This window comes from Dicentrarchus labrax, unplaced genomic scaffold, assembly GCF_905237075.1.
Source record: "Dicentrarchus labrax unplaced genomic scaffold, dlabrax2021, whole genome shotgun sequence".
In the NCBI taxonomy this organism is placed as follows: domain Eukaryota; kingdom Metazoa; phylum Chordata; class Actinopteri; family Moronidae; genus Dicentrarchus; species Dicentrarchus labrax.
The window spans coordinates 544,103-563,399 of record NW_026136712.1 but is presented as its reverse complement, the minus strand read 5'-3'; the positions used below and the strand labels follow the sequence as shown (position 1 = coordinate 563,399).

General features: G+C 39.5%; 1 protein-coding gene across 5 annotated transcripts in view; it reads left to right on the top strand.

Annotated features, from left to right (window-relative positions):
• mtr (5-methyltetrahydrofolate-homocysteine methyltransferase) overlaps nt 1-19,297 on the top strand; it is a 202,050-nt gene that overhangs the window by 161,873 nt on the left and 20,880 nt on the right. For 3 of the 5 annotated variants that reach the window (XM_051417127.1, XM_051417124.1, XM_051417125.1), the window contains 18 exons: nt 3,438-3,497; nt 3,822-3,916; nt 4,010-4,110; nt 4,752-4,813; nt 5,293-5,360; nt 5,461-5,540; nt 6,733-6,845; nt 6,948-7,088; nt 7,963-8,148; nt 8,224-8,403; nt 9,251-9,367; nt 9,788-9,928; nt 9,999-10,088; nt 14,366-14,518; nt 16,600-16,704; nt 17,056-17,156; nt 17,768-17,835; nt 18,061-18,181. In XM_051417127.1, the coding sequence (XP_051273087.1) occupies nt 4,044-4,110; nt 4,752-4,813; nt 5,293-5,360; nt 5,461-5,540; nt 6,733-6,845; nt 6,948-7,088; nt 7,963-8,148; nt 8,224-8,403; nt 9,251-9,367; nt 9,788-9,928; nt 9,999-10,088; nt 14,366-14,518; nt 16,600-16,704; nt 17,056-17,156; nt 17,768-17,835; nt 18,061-18,181 (1,793 nt within the window). In that variant the 5' untranslated portion in view covers nt 3,438-3,497; nt 3,822-3,916; nt 4,010-4,043. Of the gene's footprint in view, nt 1-2,797; nt 2,979-3,437; nt 3,498-3,821; nt 3,917-4,009; nt 4,111-4,751; nt 4,814-5,292; nt 5,361-5,460; nt 5,541-6,732; nt 6,846-6,921; nt 7,089-7,962; nt 8,149-8,223; nt 8,404-9,250; nt 9,368-9,787; nt 9,929-9,998; nt 10,089-14,365; nt 14,519-16,599; nt 16,705-17,055; nt 17,157-17,767; nt 17,836-18,060; nt 18,182-19,297 lie in introns of those variants that run through there. The other 2 variants (XM_051417126.1, XM_051417128.1) reach the window with 2 other exon arrangements.

Genomic DNA, 19,297 nt, shown 5'->3' with positions numbered 1-19,297 from the left:
CTCACCAATTTGAATCTTCAAATCCTCAGAAAAGCTGAAGTTGAGAGGAAGGGGTTAACGTTTTCAGTCTGACTGGGTATACTGTAAGAGGATGTAATGTCAATTTGATACATTTACATATGTGATTTAATCAAATTAACCACACCAAATCATGAATTTTACTAAAGTCAAAGGCTGAGATAGCAGTTACTGGTAATCTGCTAAACTAAGCTAGTTACTTGTGTTATAGTTTTCATTCTCTAAGACTGAGTTTAGCTGCTGGTTTAGGGATAACAAACTAAATTACCATTGTATTAGTTTCTCAAAAGTGATCAACTTGTGGTCAACAACAGGAAACGGCTAGCTGGGAAAAGTAAGTGAATGTGGCCTTAGCTAGCCGTGGCCAATAACTGGATTTGGCTCTCTTGCTTTAGCGCAATAGTTGAGTTGTTTGGCTTTTAGATGAGTTTTTTGTAACTTCACATTCAAAAGGCTTTTTTTCCCTTTGAAATTATAATTTTCTATGGCTTAAAGTCAAGTTATTTTATATCCCATGACCAGAAACAACAAATTTGCCTCAAGGGATACCCTCAGATACTGATTTTGACTAACTAATTTGGCTTAGTATGGCAGAATTTTCATTGAGAGTGTTCATGGAAAGATATTATGATACATTTGGGGGCAGTACCTCATTGAAGCCACAGTTATTGGTGTTGATTTCAATTTAAGCAGACCTTTAGGCACTATATAAGACACTTATCTCATTCTTTGTTAATTTATACACTTATACTATATACACTACCAGTCAAAAGTTTGGACACACCTTCTCATTTAATGGTTTTTCTTTATTTTCATGACTATTTACATTGTAGATTCTCACTGAAGGCATCAAAACTATAAATGAACACATATGGAATTATGTAGAAAACAAAAAAGTGTGAAATAACTCAACATGTTTTATATTTTAGATCCCTCAAAGTAGCCACCCTTTGCAGGGCTCCAGAGTGCGACCAAAATTTTTAAGAGCGCGACTAATAATTTGGTAAACTGGTGCACCTGACACTGCCCGGGTGAAAACATAACACAATTTATTCCGCAAGCGCATCATCTCTCTGTGTTCTCCTGTGACCGAACCGCACATAAGAGACAGCCCTCGGTCCCTGGTGAGATGCCAAGCCCCAGTCCTTCGGCGACAGCATCAGACTCGGAACCAGAGGAGGAGACAACCGAGTCTGGGATAGAGCCCGGCTCCGAGACCCAAATTAAAAAGGCTGAAACAATTTCCCTGTCTGAGGTACAACAAAGGACGTAGCGCAATGCACTGCGTGTACTCTCAGGAGTGCGGTCAGAATATGGCCGGAAATAGTGCATTTGTGAGCGGGTCAACAATGTTCCGTATCGAAACTTTAAAAAAACCTTACATGTCTAAAAATACACGATATGCCGTGACAAGTGTGTAGAGAAAGTGGCCCCTCTCCCAGGTGCATTTCAGCGGCAGGTGGTAGTAATCATTATTATTATCATTAATAATTATTTTACTTGAAATGTTTGAGTTTGAAATGTTCAATTTCAGTTCAGTGAAGCACTTTAAACACTTTCTTTTTCTTTTTATATATAATTGTGCTTCAAATAAAGACAAGCATTTCTCTACACCTTATTCCTGTTTAAAAATCATTCACATTATATGAAAGTTATGGAGAGCAATAAAAAGGTGACCTTATGGCGTTAAAGGCAACGCAATGAAAAATTTGGGTGCACCTAAATTTTGTGCTGGTGCACCTAAAAAAAAAAAAAAAAAAGTTAGGCACCAGTGCAAAAAGTTAGTCTGGAGCCCTGCTTTGCTTTGTTGACAGTGCTGCAAACCCTTGGCTTTCTCTCAATGAGCTTCATGAGGTAGTCACCTGAAATGGTTTTCACTTCACAGGTGTGCCTTGTCAGGGTTCATTTGTGGAATTTCTTGCCTTCTTAATGGGGTTGGGATCATCAGTTGTGTTGTGCAGAAGTCAGGTTGGTGCACAGCTGACAGCCCTATTTGATAACTGTTAGAATTCATATTATGGCAAGAACCAATCGGCTAAGTAAAGAGAAACGACAGTCCATCATTACTTTAATAACTGAAGGTCAGTCAGTCCGGAAAATTGCAAAAACTTTGAATGTGTCCCCAAGAGCAGTCACAAAAATCATCAAGTGCTACGACGAAACTGGCTCACATGAGGACCGCCTCAGGAAAGGAAGAGCAAGAGTCACCTCTGCTGCTGAGGATAAGTTCATCCGAGTCACCAGCCTCAGAAATCACAAGTTAACAGCACCTTAGATTAGAGCCCAGATGAATGCCACACAGAGTTCTAGTAGCAGACACATCTCCACATCAACTGTTCAGAGGAGACTGCGTGAATCAGGCCTTTATGGTCAAATAGCTGCTAAAAAACCACTACTAAGGAAAAGCAACAAGCAGAAGAGATTTGTTTGGGCCAAGAAACACAAGGAATGGACATTAGACCAGTGGAAATCTGTGCTTTGGTCTGATGAGTCCAAATTTGAGATCTTTGGTTCCACCCGTCATGTCTTTGCGTGACGCAGAAAAGGTGAACGGATGGTCTCTACATGCATGGTTCCCACCGTGAAACATGGAGGAGGAGGTGTGATGGTGTGGGGGTGCTGTTGGGGATTTATTCAAAATTGAAGGCACACTGAACCAGCATGGCTGCCACAGCATCCTGCAGCATTATGCCATCCCATCCGGTTTGCGTTTAGTTGGACCATAATTTATTTTTCAACAGGACAATGACCCCAACACACCTCCAGGCTGTGTAAGGGCTATTTGACCAAGAAGGAGAGTGATGGAGTGCTGCGCCAGATGATCTGGCCTCCACAGTCACCTGACCTTAACCCAATCGAGATGGTTTGGGATGAGATGGACTGCAGAGGGAAGGCAAAAGGGCCAACAAGTGCTCAGCATCCCTGGGAACTCCTTCAAGACTGTTGGAAAACCATTTCAGGTGACTACCTCATAAAGCTCATCGAGAGAGTGCCAAGAGTGTGCAAAGCAGTAATCAAAGCAAAGGGTGGCTATTTTGAAGAATGTAAAATATAAAACATGTTTTGAGTTTTTTTACACTTTTTTGTTTACTACATAATTCCATATGTGTTCATTCATAGTTTTGATGCCTTCAGTGAGAATCTACAATGTAAATAGTCATGAAAATAAAGAAAAACCATTAAACGAGAAGGTGTGTCCAAACTTTTGACTGGTAGTGTATATAGTATTAGTCCTTGTGCAGAGCTTTATAGTGATGGTTAACCTTTGATGAAATTGTTTATAAGAGGGCCTGTGTTGTACAATTTTAATGGACACCTGCCACCAATTAGAAAAGGGTATTTGCTGTTCGTAGATTATGTAACCTGATGTTGTATGTACAATGATTGATGTCTCTATCTATGTGTGTTTCCTCCGTCAGGCTGCCTTATTTGCCATTGACCTGCTGTTTGAAAAGGGCAATGAAAGAAGACCTATATTTGTACGTCCACAATATTGTGTTCATAATTTCATCATAATTTTTTGGTTTATGCATGGGGTGGAGTGGTTGTAGTGGTTCGGTTTGCAGATATGCAGCTAATGTATAAATGCATGCTTGTATGTAAGTGAAAAATATGTTTTATTATATTATTATTATCATAGTATTTATTCTATATTTTCCACAGTTACAATTACACAAAGCAACTATAAATCCAGTTTCATGCCCACTATCTCAGATGTCTTGGGGCTTACCAAGGACGAATGTGTTATGGAGGGTTTAGTTATTTTAATACCCTACTTGCCGTCTTGTCCCACTCCCACATAGATCTCAGGAACCATCGTTGACCGGAGCGGACGGACTCTGTCCGGTCAGACAGGAGAAGCCTTTGTAGTGAGTGTATCCCATGTTAAACCTCTATGGTGAGTTACTATATAAGAAAACAGTGACATGACATTAGAGTTCTGACAATAACTGTAAACCATTACATCCACTACTCCCTCTCTGTTTTGCAGTATTGGTCTGAATTGTGCCTTGGGGGCGATAGAGATGAGGCCGTTCATTGAGGCTATAGGAAAAAGCACCACAGCTTTTGTTATCTGTTATCCCAATGCAGGTAACCCACACTCACGACATATATTTAGCAGCATTACAGTCAATAACTAATTAATAATTGTTTTGAAAAAGCCACTAGAAATTGGAGATTTAATCAATTGGAGATTAATGAAACGACTAGTGTGTGGGATTTAGCAATTTTTAAATCATCACAAAGTGGAAACAAGATTTAAGGAATTATCCTTATAATTGCATTTTAAATGTTGTCATTGAAAAATAGAATAAGGAAATTCAAAATAGTGGAATTTTTTGTTAGAATTTGAATTTATTTTTGCATTATACATGTAATAGATTTTTAAAATCAGGTTCTTATTTTTTTCTGATTATACATCATCACTAAACACCATAATAGTTCCATTGCACACAGACTTTATACCTGAGTGCTCTGACCTCTATACGGTGCATATAACTCTCCAAATTTAAGGCATGATTTACTATATATTTCTATATATTACAAATTCACTAGCTTTGAATGTAATGCAGTCTTTTGGGGCAGTGCATGTTAACACACTGTCTAAATGTGTCCCTTTAGTTAACTTGAAATGACTGTGCTGTTCTTTCCAAGCAACTGTGCCCTTATTTATGTTGCACCATGTTGATTATGTAATGATCTTTGTCTGTGTCTTATCTTTGTTCTGTTAGGTCTTCCAAACACGTTTGGAGAGTATGACGAAACTCCACAAGTAACAGCTTCTAATTTGAAGGTTCTATTCTATTTTATTATGTTTTTGTTTTGATGTTAAGATTATCATCATTGCTAATATAGCTAAAATCACCATGTGGAGAAACAGTTGATATTGAGGGGGATATCATGGCCCTTATGCTCCTGAAAAAATCCTAGAAACAGGAACCATTCTTTTTTTTCAGTTTGTCAGATGTGAGAACATGGCACATTGTTTTAGTTGAATTTATCACTTTGAATGATTGTAAACTTAAGGGACTGGTCATGGACGACATTTTGCTCTTTTATTGTTTCTTTTCTTTCTTCCTTTCTCTGTTGGTTTTGTGTTGGATTATGGAATGTAATTCCCCCACCCCCAACAATTATCTTGAAAAAGAGAAACTGGCCTCAAAAGACCACCCAGGACAAATAGAAGTTGCAAAAATGTGTGCTAAGTAAGTCAAGCTGATCCTGGCTGCCTTATTGCTGCAACTCAGTTTTTCTTCTAACTTTTGTCTGCAGGAGTTTGCTATGGATGGACTAGTGAATATTGTGGGAGGCTGTTGTGGGACCACTCCAGGACACATCAGGTCACTGTCATATTTCTGACAAGAACATGTTTGACTTAAATTTCATGCAAGTTTGAAAATTTTAAAATATTTTCCCCTCCCCTCCTTCCTCATCATACAGAGCCATATCTAAAGCAGTCAAACATTGCCAGCCAAGGGTTCCTGCTACTGATGTTTATCAAGACTACTTGCTGCTGTCAGGTATTAAAACCTGAGTAATGAGTGAGAATTTCATGTCTAAACTAGTACATTTCTGGTGGTTCTGGTTGATAATGAATATAAATTAATGAATTTATTATGTTTATCAGAAAACTTGAAATACAGAAATTTCTCAAACTTATTTATTTACCTATGCTACAGGAAGAACCAGGCCCTTATTTGGCAGACCTTGATTTTTTTATTTGGTGTTGGTGCAAACACTTCCTTCTTCTTTACCTGTCTCTTGATCAATTCAGTTTAAAAACATTTGTGTTCACTTTTGTGAAGGAGGGGTTAGGGTAGGCTAGGTGATTAAATCGTAATTGATCAAGTTCCTTGGAGACCTTAAAGCCTCACACAGCAGTATTGAAGCTCAGTTGAGCACAATAGAGATCATCAGTACAAGGAGAGTCACTGTAGATAGATGCCAACCTAATTCTGAAGGTTACCTCCTGACGGGTGATATTTAATACAAACTTAGACCCACAAGACCTACTAGTGTCCCAGATATGGTCATAACTTATCTAACTAAACATATGTGAAGATCCAATTGGGTATTGATTCAAAGCAAGGAACTATGCCTACTTAAGTTATCCTAAATCAATGACACTCAATAATCACGTACAATGCATTCTTAGAAGGAGACAGTAAGATTTACTTCTAAACCTTAGAATTCATTAACAAATTAGAACTACGAAATGTTGGGTGCTCAGTGTTTAACCTTATCAGCCTCTGTGTAGTGTAGTCCGACAGATTTTCAGAAGGTCATGAGTCAACTTTAAACAGCAGTCATGTTATACACACCACTTTGCTCCTGTGAGTTTCTCTTCCCTCATTGTTAAGTTACTGTCAAAATATATTATAAATAATATTTAACAAAACGCTTCCTATTTGGCCGTTTCCTATTAAAAACCTTCTAGTAACAACTGATATAGAACTGATATACTACTGTACCGCCCCCCCCCCCACCACCACCCCTTTATCCTTTTTGTTGGTTTGTTTTGTTGTTGTTTTTTTTGTTGTATATGTTTTGTTGTTGTTATCAAAATATTAATTAAAAAAAAATGTTTCATACATGTTGTTGACAATGTTTGTGTTTTTATTTTTAAAAAGTGGTTTAAAAACAGTGGTGCTGAATAAATTTTGGCTAATGTAACTGCAGGATGTTAATGTCAATGGTCTTTCTCATTTCTAGGTCTAGAGCCATTCAAGATTGGCCCTTACACCAACTTTGTTAACATTGGTGAGCGCTGCAACGTGGCTGGGTCACGCAAGTTTGCCAAGCTGATCATGGCAGGAAACTATGAGGTGAGTCAGTTTTTAAGTAATTTGTAATTTTCTGAAATTGCAGTCAAAGTTCTAGGTTGCATATGTGTTTATGCAGTATGTGCTTCTCTGTTTGTTGTCTAGGAGGCTCTAAGCATTGCTAAGGCCCAGGTGGAGATGGGGGCCCAGGTCCTGGACATAAACATGGATGAGGGGATGCTGGAGGGGCCAACAGCTATGGCCCGATTTTGTAACTTAATTGCTTCTGAACCAGACATTGCACGGGTAAAACATTTAACGCCAGTGGAATTGATTGGATGTTGAGACAAAAAGACATAGAGATGCTACTGAGATCAACTACAATAACAACAACAACTATGATAATAAAAATTGAAATATTACTACTACTAATAATAATATCAGTGGGCGTGGCAGAAGGCACAACCATGATCCGTGGAAACTTGGGAAGAAGCTAAGTTGGTAACATGCATTAATGGGACATGAATGTGTACAAATAGACAGGGAGAGGAGGAGAGAGGAGTTCACTGCATCATGGGAAGTCCCCTGGCAGTCTAGGCCACAACTAAGGGATCGTTCACAACCCTAACTATAAGCTTTATCAAAGTATCAAAGAGAAACGTCTTACTGTAAGCCTACTCCTAAATGTAGTCTACTTGCTAATTAGCTAATGTCAGCGTGCTAACATGCTAACCAAGATAGTGAACATGGTTAACATTGTATGTACTAAGCAGCATGTTAACATTGTCATGTGAGCAAGTTACCATGCTGATGTTAGCATTTAGCTCAAAGCATTTAGCTGTGCCTAAGTACAGCTTTACAGAGCTGTTATCATGGCTGTATATCCGTTGTCTTGTAATTTGACAAATCTGATTGCCGACCAAATGAGTAGTGCATCCCTTTGAATCAGGGGCGTTTGTGTGGTGCCAGCCAGTGAGTACAAACGTTTTTTTTAATTAGAATATTATGTTTCCACTTCAATGTTGGGGCTTTTACAACATTACCTATGTTATCATCTTCAGTTGTGTGCTTACATTGGAAAATGCTTTGTTAAGCATATGAACCAGTTAATAACTAACCTATGAATGACTCTGCTCAGAAAATCAGAAAGAGGCCCTGAGCCTCTCCCTTTCCTCCCCAGGTTCCTCTGTGTATTGACTCTTCCAACTTCTCAGTGATTGAGGCCGGGTTGAAATGCTGTCAGGGGAAGGGTATAGTCAACAGTATCAGTCTCAAGGAAGGAGAGGAGGAGTTCTTGCTCAGAGCTGCCACTGTGAAGCGCTACGGAGCAGCTGTGGTGGTCATGGCCTTTGATGAAGAGGGACAGGTAAGGAGGCAAACAAACACGCACACTCACACATAACACAATCATATGTGCTCACGAGTCTGCTGTCCTTTCAAGGCCACAGATACAGACCGTAAAGTGGAGATCTGCACTCGGGCCTACAAACTGCTGGTCAGCAAAGTGGGATTTGACCCAAACAACATCATCTTTGACCCCAACATCCTCACCATTGGTACAGGCATGGAGGAACACAATGAGTACGCTGTCAACTTCATCAGAGCCACCAAACTTATCAAGGTAATGCACCTGTTAGTCCCAAGAACAATTAATGCAAATTCAACCGATCCTTATTATCCATTATCTGCAGATTGTGTCTGTCCCAGAGCATGTGAGCAGAGAGGAGCATATTTCCGCTCTTTGCCCCATGGAGCTGTTTGTTCTCTCTGTTCACTTGTTCAAAGCCTCTCAGCGCTTCTCCACTCAAAATCACACCTCGCTCAACTCAGATTTCACCACCGCTCCACTAAAATCGCTAACAGCTCATTCCAGAAAATTAAAAAAGCCGTGTTGTTCATTGTTAACAGTTTAAGGTTTTCGAAACTCTACCTAAAAAAAACTCAACATCAACTTAAATAACCAGTTAATTTATAGTGGTTGTTTGGCACTCTACACAGCCTCGGAGGAAGCAACCAATACTGAAAGAATTCAGGGCAAAAAAACAGGTTCTGGTTCAAGTACCTGGCTAGCTTTATGGACAAACTACTGGTTACCAGCTATAACAGGAATGCGCATCAACTCATGTTCAGTAGGTCATAATTACCTAGCAAAATAAAACCATATGCTCATAGATGTATTTTTTATTCTTATTGGAATTATTTTCAAATACTTATTTAAAAGGTTATTAGAGTGCTAAAAAACAATTGTTATTTTGTCCTGCCTTGTAATTTCAATTTAAACTGAATTTACTAGGTTATTAATCGTCATTGGGGAAACCCTTTACACTGCTAGAGGCCCTGAAATACACAAGCATTAATTGGAGAGATGGTCAGGTCCTTTTGGGCCACAATAATCACAACAAGAATTGAAAACCAGGTTGGACTGCCTCATACATTGTGTGTGTGTGTGTGCGTGTGTGTGCGTGTAGGAGACATTACCAAGCGCCAGGGTGAGTGGAGGTCTATCCAACCTTTCTTTCTCCTTCAGAGGGATGGAGACCATCAGAGAAGCTATGCACGGAGCATTTCTCTACCACGCTATCAAGGTAAACACGGCAACAGAGTTCAAAGAAAGAAATACGTAAGTGTGGTTTATTGTAAATGATCTGGAAATACCCCAAATTATATTACATTAATTAATTTTCAGTTAAACTATTAAAATCATGATGATGTGCAGTTCTTTGGGATCTATAAAAAGCAAACATGTTATCTTTAATCTAGAGAACAAGATTTGTAGACCACGGCATCTCTGCAGCACTACAGTACTTCATTATAATGCTGTTTGTCACACATTTTACCTTCTATCAAAAAGTTGCAGCTTATACAATTTGATATTTCACTTGGCCATATTGCAAACACCCATTTTATGACAAAAGTCACTGAAACAACTTTAAACAAAGACTAGGTTGAAAACAAAATAAAAATTTGTTGATGCCACACAATGTGTGTCCTCTGTTACGTTTCAGGATGGTATGGATATGGGGATAGTGAATGCTGGGAACCTGCCAGTCTATGACAACATAGATAAACAGCTGCTGTTACTGTGTGAAAACCTCATCTGGAACAGAGACCCAGATGCTACTGAAAAACTACTGGCCTATGCACAGGTACACACATACATAGACCAGATTATTGTTGCTTTAGTTTGGTTGTTGAATCAAAATCTGCTGTTCACAGAACAATGTGAAAGGAGAGAAGAAGGTGGTTCAGACAGATGAGTGGAGAGAAGGAAGTGTAGAGGACAGGTTGGAGTATGCACTCATTAAGGTAAGATATTTGATGATTACTGTAAATTAGGATAGGATTTTAAGTTCTCCCAGAACACCTCTACATACTGGTATTACTGACATTTAAATGGCTTTTCTTCAGCTACACTAATCAAAATGCTATGACACAGAGAATCATGGTCCTCATGTTGAACCGCCATGTTTATACAGTAGCACAGAATGGACAAAGCAAACACCGGCTTTTGTGTTTCTTGTGAGTTTTGCAGCCACTGTAATTTGTACTACACACTTGCTTATGGGAGGGTGAGGTGAGGGGGCTGTAACATGCAATTACACCGCTAGATGCCGCTAAATCCTACACACTGGTCCTTTAATCATCAGTTGAATTCAGTCAAAGTCTTCCTTTGCTGCACTCCAAGTCTTGTTGGATGATAATGGATTTACTGAAAAATAAAGAGGTCCCTAAAAGTGCTGGAATATAGCCTCTGATACCATCAGCTCCATGCCAAGCTTGATACACTTTCTTCTATAAGTTCCCCAATATTATGCATAACCATGAAGATGAATAAGTAAGGTGTGAAAGTCCATATCATATCAAAATATGTTGATTTGTTTTACAGTGGTAAAAATTCTGAAAAAAGTGTGCATTTAGGCCAGGCACCAACATTAAATAGCCATTATAGTTGAACATTTTATTTTCTCAAAATGACATTTTGCTTACACTAAAAACCAGAAATCAAAAGATTCGTACAGCCACCAAATGTTACTCACGGATTAAGAAATATCTTTTTTAATTTTCATTTTATACATCATTGAAAAAGTGCCCAAACAACATACCAACAAATGTTCTCTTATTTTTGACTTAGGCTTATTTTGTTATTTTGATTTCTAGGATTCACCAATGTTTTCATATTTTTCCTTTTTAGGCAAGAGAACTTGTGTGTGTATGTGTGTATATGTATGTGTGTATATGTATGTGTATATATGTATATGTGTATATATAAATATGTATGTATATATGTATGTGTATATGTGTGTGTGTATGTATGTACACTATATGGACAAAAGTATGTGGCCACACTTGTTAATTCTTCAATTCAGGTGTTCCAATCAGACCCTTTGCCACAGGTGTATGAAGTCAAGCACCTAGCCATGCAGTCCCCATTTACAAACATTTGTGATGCAAAATGGGTTGTCCTAAATAGCTCAGTGACTTCAAGTGTGGTACTGTGATAGGATGCCACCTTTGCAATAAGACTGTTCGTTAAATTTCATCCCTGCTGGATATTCCACAGTCAACTGTAAGTGATATTATTAGGAATTTGAAGCGTTCTTGGATTTTTGACGTTTCATCCTGGATAGTGGCCTTGATGCTCACTAGTCCTCGGCCTCCCTCTTTCCGCTTAGCGTACAGTCTCAGGGTGCTAGATTTGGGGTGAAACCCTCCGTGCATGGTGAGGAGCTTTCTTGTCTTGATATCTGTGGCTTCTATATCCTCCTTTGGCCAGCTTATGATGCCAGCGGGGTATCTGATGACTGGTAGTGCGTACATGTTGATGGCTTGGATCTTGTTCCTGCCATTCAGCTGACTTTTCAGGACCTGCCTTTCTCCCTGGAGGTATTTGGTTGTGGTTGACTTTCTTGTGGCTTCCTCATGGTTTCCATTAGCCTGTGGGATACCAAGGTACTTGTAGCTGTCTTGGATATGGAGAGAAAAAAAGAGAGATTTTGAGAAGACAAAAATATATTTTTATTAAATAACATTTGAAAAACCTGTATTAACTGAACACCAAAGAACAATATTAACTATGCAAATTATTAACAATATACCTAAGTAAAATAAATAAATAGCCAAAGCTATAACACTTCTGTTTTCTTTGTAACAAAATACTGTTGAAAAACAAACCGAACTAACACACAAGTGGATTTGACTCCACTGAGAGGCTCTGCACTATTCTGTAATGCTGCACCTCTTTATCCATCACTTCAGACAAAGGCTTGGATGACGATGCCTGTTCCATTCAAAAGATGTCTCCAAGCAGTTCAGCCATCTGTGCTCTTTTGGCTGGAGGAGGACAGTCACTGCTGCTGGAGGCTATCTCTGATTGCTCCTCTGTCTCCTCCCTGGAAGTCTGGGCCTAACAGACAAAATCCATAACACAATTGCAGCATAATGTTAGATACAATGGAGGATATGAAATCCAGGACAATTACACGAATAAAGCTAGTTTAATAAAGTTAAAAAAAGCATTTATTATCTGACTATATTTAAATACTGACTTTAATTAAATAGGCCTAACTGATTTACACAGCACTTTATTTAATTATATTAATATTAAAACAATCAAATACCGAACAGTCTGTGAACAATCTTCCAGAATTCTCTCAGTCAGACTCTTGAAGATTGTGTCATGGGTGGTCTCATCAAGGAAAGGTAGAGATTTGAAACGGGGGTCTAGTGCAGTGCTCATATGAAGAAACTAAATTAGTGGCCTATCCGTATCAGGGTATCTGTCCTCGAAGTCATGTGCAATAGCAGCTTTGATGTCTTTCATTACTGTTGAGTCAGAGCCACTGTGCTTCATGGAGGCCAGGAGTTTGTGTTTCAATGGCACGATCATTGAAATAGTTGGCATCTGCTCAGTGCTCATGAGGGTCATCACGGTTTTCAAAGGTTTAAGAACCTGGACCATGTCCTCAGCTAGTTTCACATCATCATCAGACAGAGTGACGATGTCTTTAATGTTCTTCTTGACACTCTTGTCTGTTAATGCTGAGAAAACAGCAGCCTGCTGCTCAAGGTCGCGCTCGAGCATGTCGTGGCTCGAGTTCCACCTAGTAGCCACATCCTGGACCAGCTTGTGTAAGGGCAGCTGTAGCATCACCTGTTTCTCCTTCAACACAGCTGCAGCTGTTGTGCTGCGGTGGAAAAACGTGACCACTTTCCTCACTCTGCGGAGGAGTTGGGACATCGGGTGAACGCCCATCCCTCTCTGCGCAGCCAGATTAACAGTGTGAGCAAAGCATCGTATATGCCGTGAAAATCCGGCTGCTTCGACAGCATTGGCAATATTTCTGGCGTTGTCTGTTGTCACGGGAACGGGGACGTTTGATCTGCTGATCTTCCAATCTATCACAGCCTCTTTAAGTATTCCCGATAAATGGTCGCTTGTATGGCTCTCATACACCACGCGTTTGGAGGACGGGGTTTGCTATTTCCCAATTGCCCGTAATATAGTGTGCGGTAATGGTTATATAGCTGTCTGTGGCACGGGACGTCCATCCATCGGTGGTGATAGCGATGGATTCAGCAGCACTCAACCCTTCCTCCACTTTAGCCTTTGTTTTCTCCAGAAGTTTTGGTAGCACATTTTGAGAGAAATGCGCCGAGCTTGGTAATGCATAACGGGGCTTGAACACACTAAGTAAATACTTGAACCCCTTGTTTTCAACAACTGAAGAGGGGCGCATATCCAGTGCCATAAAAATTCCAATTGCATTTGTAATTTTTTGTGCTCTTTCTGAATTGGCTGGAAACTTTGCTTGGAATAAACTAGGCACTGTAGGCTGCTGCTGTTGGGTTGTTTTCTGTGCTCCAGCTAAATTGGGGATGGTGCCGTAGGATATGTATCTGCATGTTGGACGTGTTGCCTGTCAGTTGGGGAAGCTTCTTAAAACACTTACGGCAAATTGTGTGGGTCTTGTCGACTACACGATTGCCATCCTTGTTCTCCACCGGGTAGCCGAAATGTTGCCATACTGCTGACTTTTTGACGTATTGGGAGGGTCCGCAATCTCTGGGTTGGTTGCCGTGTTTCCTCACGTTCTTCAACTAGCTCAACTTTTGTAGGCAGGCGTCACATGATTGGAAAGGTAGTCACATGACACGTAATTGGAGGCTTACAGGTAAAATTAAAGAATTTATCCTCAACTAATTTTGTGGTGTAGGTCTACGTATTTTGTAATGTTAACTTCAAATAATACAAATAGTAATTTAAAGATGTGGTAACATTGAATCTGGACGGGAAGGATAACTCTGGGAGTTGGAAGGCGTGTGTCGCGATTCTACCTTCTCACACTGCGACACGGGTTCGTGGATCTGTGTTGCGATTTCGGTTTCATATTGCATATTGTTCCAGCCCTAATATATATATATGTGTGTGTGTGTGTGTGTGTGTGTGTGTGTGTGTGTGTGTGTGTGTATATGTATATGTATGTGTATATGTATATATACATATACATATTCAACATATTTTGCCCTATTAATGATTCACCTGGTGTCTATTTCATGTTTTTCTCCTGTAATGCTCCATCCAGGGAATAGATAAGTATGTGGTGGAGGATGTGGAGGAGTGTCGGGCTCAAGTTGAACGCTACACTCGACCCCTTCACATCATTGAGGGCCCCCTGATGAATGGTATGAAGGTAGTGGGAGATCTCTTTGGAACTGGGAAGATGTTCCTACCACAGGTAGGATGGCAACTTAGTTTTGATCTGACGTGTTGCATCAGTGTTTTGGTTTTTTCACTTTATCGTCAGTGGTTCATGGACTGTGATGTTGTTGAAGTCTGATAAAGTTTGTGTTGGCTGTTTCTACTCACATTAATGCAGGATTATAATCCATCTATCTGTTCGTAGTAAGTAATGGCTTTTTGGCAATCAGAAATAGATGTCCACTCAGTAAATGGTGTCTTTATTCAAACATGACAGGACTAAAAAAGCCTCAGTGCTCGCAAACTTTGGAAAAAAAACTGAATGTCAAACACTGTGGCCGTGTCTGAGACCACACACTTTGCATAGATTCCCTGGGCATGCAGTGGACCAAGATGTTCACATGCCTGACAATTAAATAATCAATTTTAAATACTGATGAAAAACATGAATTTTTACTTGCCTAGGGTCAGGGTTAGGTCTTGATTGATTAAGCTAGTTAGCTAGTACAGAAATATTACACAGTACATCACTTGAAATGGGACAGTCTGTCGTTTTTTCCTCTATTTCTGGCTATTGCCATAAAAAGTGTCTCACTAATATGTACAATTTTAATTACGCTATGATCTCCATCCATATAAGGTAGCTTCATAATACACTGAACAAAATTATAAACGCTTTTGTTTTTGCCGCCATTCATCATGAGCTGAACTCAAAGATCTAAGACTTTCTCTATATACACAAAAGGTCTATTTCTCTCAAATATTGTTCACAAATCTGTCAAAATCTGTGTTAGTGAGCACTTCTCCTTTGCTGAGATAATCCATCCACCTCACAGGTGTGGCATATCAAGATGCTGATCAGACAGCATGGGTATTGCACAGGTGTGCCTTAAGCTGGCCACAATAAAAGGCCACTCGAAAATGTGCAGTTCCATCACACAGCACAATGCCACAGATGTCGCAAGTTTTGCGGGAGCTTGCAATTGGCATGCTGACTGCAGGAATGTCCACCAGAGCTGTTGCCCGTGAATTGAATGTCCATTTGTCTACCATAAGCCGTCTCCGAAGTCATTGAAGAATTTGGCAGTACGTCCAACCGGCCTCACAACCGCAGACCACGTGTAACCAAACCAGCCCAGGATCTCCACATCCAGCATCTTCACCTCCAAGATTGTGGCCAGCCTAAGGCACACCTGTGCAATACCCATGCTGTCTGATCAGCATCTTGATACGCCACACCTGTGAGGTGGATGGATTATCTCGGCAAAGGAGAAGTTCTCACTAACACAGATTTTGACAGATTTGTGAACAATATTTGAGAGAAATATGCCTTTTGTGTACATAGAGAAAGTCTTAGATCTTTGAGTTCAGCTCATGATGAATGGCGGCAAAAACAAAAGTGTTGCGTTTATAATTTTGTTCAGTGTAAGTAACCAGAGGCCACTGCCTTATGTCGTCAATCCAACTACCCATGCTGCTGTCAGTCAGCAGATGACTATAGACTACACCAGGGGTGTAATGGCTAATCAATTTAACAATTGTAGAATGCAATATTCACTTTAGGCCTATAACAATGATAAATTAAAATTTTTAATTTCCATATAATTTTTTCTTCAAAGCCACTAATAGGGCTACACAGTGCTCCAGAGACACAGGTTGCCTACCCCTGGGCTGGGCTATACCGCTTTTTAACTCTCGAACAACATTTGGGGTACAACCTGTTATTCTCCCAGGAGAGTCCTACCAGACATTGAGTAACATTAAGCTGGAATCCTATACGTATAATCAATATGGGGTGTAAGAAAATTTTCGTATCACAATATTTTATTTAGGGCTATGGTGTTAGATGTTACAGTGACTGCGCTAAATACAAATGCAGATCCTACTCTGGTTGCACAAAAAACATAAATTTTTTTAAACTCAGATTTTGTGTTCTTGGATTTTTTAAAATTAAATCACAATATATTAGCCTAGCTTACAGTATTGTAATATATGACAGTATAATGAATCGGAACCCCTGTATCATGATACGTATCACCAGATTCTTGCCAATAGACAGCCCTAATCAGTATCGTATCAATCCATGCAAGCAATCAGTTCCAATGCAGTTTTTTGCAGGTGATCAAGTCAGCTCGTGTTATGAAGAAGGCGGTGGGCTATCTGATTCCTTTCATGGAGAAGGAGCGGGAGATGATGGCATTATCGGGGTCAACTGAGGATGTGGTCAGTCTCAAATATATAAGAATGTACTTGGTGACAATTTAATGCAACTGTCATTTTAAATGTTTTTTTTGTTTTTTTTTACGTTGACAGATTTGTTGTCAAACATCAAATGTTTGAAATGTAAGTGGTGCAGTACCCTAAACTAAACGGATTTAATTAAAAAATATATATTAAAGATTCTTCTGCATACGCTTACCATAATTTGAGACCCAGTGATATAGAGGGAAGAGAACGTAGCCAAAGTATACCGCTCTAGCCAAGAGAGCAGCTTTAAACAAACTAAAACATTAAAAAATGGCCAGATTTCCTCCTGTTCTTTGCTTCCTCTGATGTTTTCTCCTTGTTCTGCAGGATCCTTATCAGGGCACCATAGTTCTGGCTACAGTGAAGGGAGATGTCCATGATATTGGAAAGAACATTGTAGGTGTAGTGCTGGGTTGCAACAACTTCAGGTAAGACTGGTTTTGGTGCTCAAGGTTTTCATTGTCTTTTGATTCCCCTGCAGGGCACAGTGCTGCATTATGGGAGAGAAGTGGCAGTGCTGAGTTGTTGCTGTGGCACCATCCAAACATTATAATGGCTAGTTAATGGCACTAATTTGCTGTGTTTGTGTGTGTTTGTCAGCTACCCATCTATCCTTGCATTGTGTAATATTATGTGTGTGTATGCAGGGACATGAGAAGAAGGACATGCTTTTTACTGTAGCCTGAGTCAGATTATTGATACATAGTGCTCTTATTGTGAAGGATATTGAAATAGAACACTAGTAGCATTAGCAGTGTGGAGTGATAGTCTCCTACCAATTTTAACATCCAACCTTAGATTCTCCCAATATACAGTAGATCTACAATTAAAGGTGGTGGGTCGACATGGCTCTGAATTTTCATGTGTTTTGGACGCTGCATTAAGGAGTTAAATATCATTTTCAGTGACAGGAAAATAATAATGCCTTGCATTACAATAAGGTCTCATTAAAATCCATAAAATACTCAATGTATGTCAAACAAATGAAAAAAAGTAATGTTTGTTGTCCGTTGGATTTAGGATGTTTCTTGTCTTTCAGAGTAATCGACCTTGGAGTGATGGTTCCCTGTGATAAGATCCTCAGAGAGGCCACCAGACAGAAAGCAGGTGCAGTTTTAAATATTTAAATGTGGTATTTTAGAAAAAATTGAATGTGCCATGATAGGCCAGTGAGCTGCTGTACTTCTACTACCTTATCTGGTTTAAAGTAATACCTGCAGACCCAAAGAGCCTAACTTTCAGTGCTCATTTTTGTCTGACTGCCAAAATCTAGTTAGCAGAAGCTCAGAGTTGATCAAGATGTTTTTAGTAATGAGCAGTGTTTACTTGCAGATATCATTGGTTTGTCTGGTCTCATCACCCCTTCCCTGGATGAGATGATCTATGTAGCCAAAGAGATGGAGAGACTGCAAATTACAACACCACTGCTGATTGGAGGAGCCACCACATCAAAGTAACACACACACACAGACACAAATCTGCGACAAGGCAAAAATATACCAATGCCTGATACAGTATACTGATCAACTAACAGGAATATATCACAATAAATGACAGGTAACAGATGCTCTCAGTCAGTCGTGCATATATATTACTGTTGAACACATAGTATTTTGCATTTTGTACACAACTACAATGGAGACCAAGAAATGCTATTTATATGATGCAGCGAGCATTTGCACTGAGGATGTGCAGAGGATAAACAAGTTGCAGTATACAGGTGGACCTCTAGGTCTGAGATGTGAGGCCTTAACCTTAAACCTGCATTCTTTCTAAAGGCCAGCATGGGGCAGCTCCTTTGGTCGCAAAAAGAAGCCTTGCATTTAATGTAATGACAAAATGCATACTTTCATGCATACTGGACTTATTAGCTCAGTAACCAGGTTCCTTTGGGTTTCTAGTCTTCAATTCTTCCATACAACATGATGCTCATTTAGTAAATTATGGTCCCATTTAGTGTAAAAACTAAACCATAGCTTTACGGTTTCTTTTTTGCTGGGTATGCTTTAAGGCATGTCTACCCTGTGATTGATAAGTCACTCTCACTGAGGTTATCGAGTGCAACGCACCAAACTGTCAAACCAGGGCTGGGCGACATGAGCTCAAAATAAAACCACATCCAATTTACAATTTTAATTGATTTTAGTTTTCTTAAAAACAAACACAAGACACCAGGGAATGGTGACATCTTTGGCAAGGTGAAACACCACTGAATCTGTAATGTCTTATCATCTATTATAAAAAGATTTTACATGTTCTGTGTAGATGAGTGAAGTGAGTGGATTAGGGTTGGTTTTACAGAATCCTTAGCAGCTGTATATCCTCACATTATAACAGTTGTAGTTTAAATCTCAATTTTGCGATTTACTCATTTTTGTATCGTTTTAAAACATTTTAATCTATCGATTGATTGCACAGCTCTATGTCAAACTGGGCAGTGCTGATCAAATATGATTTAGGATTCTGTTACTGTGTTGCTTACCTCTCTCCTCAAATCTTTTTGCAAACATATTTTAGTGTAATGTTTATCTGAAATGCAAGAATGTGTGTGACCAGGCCGAGTGCCATT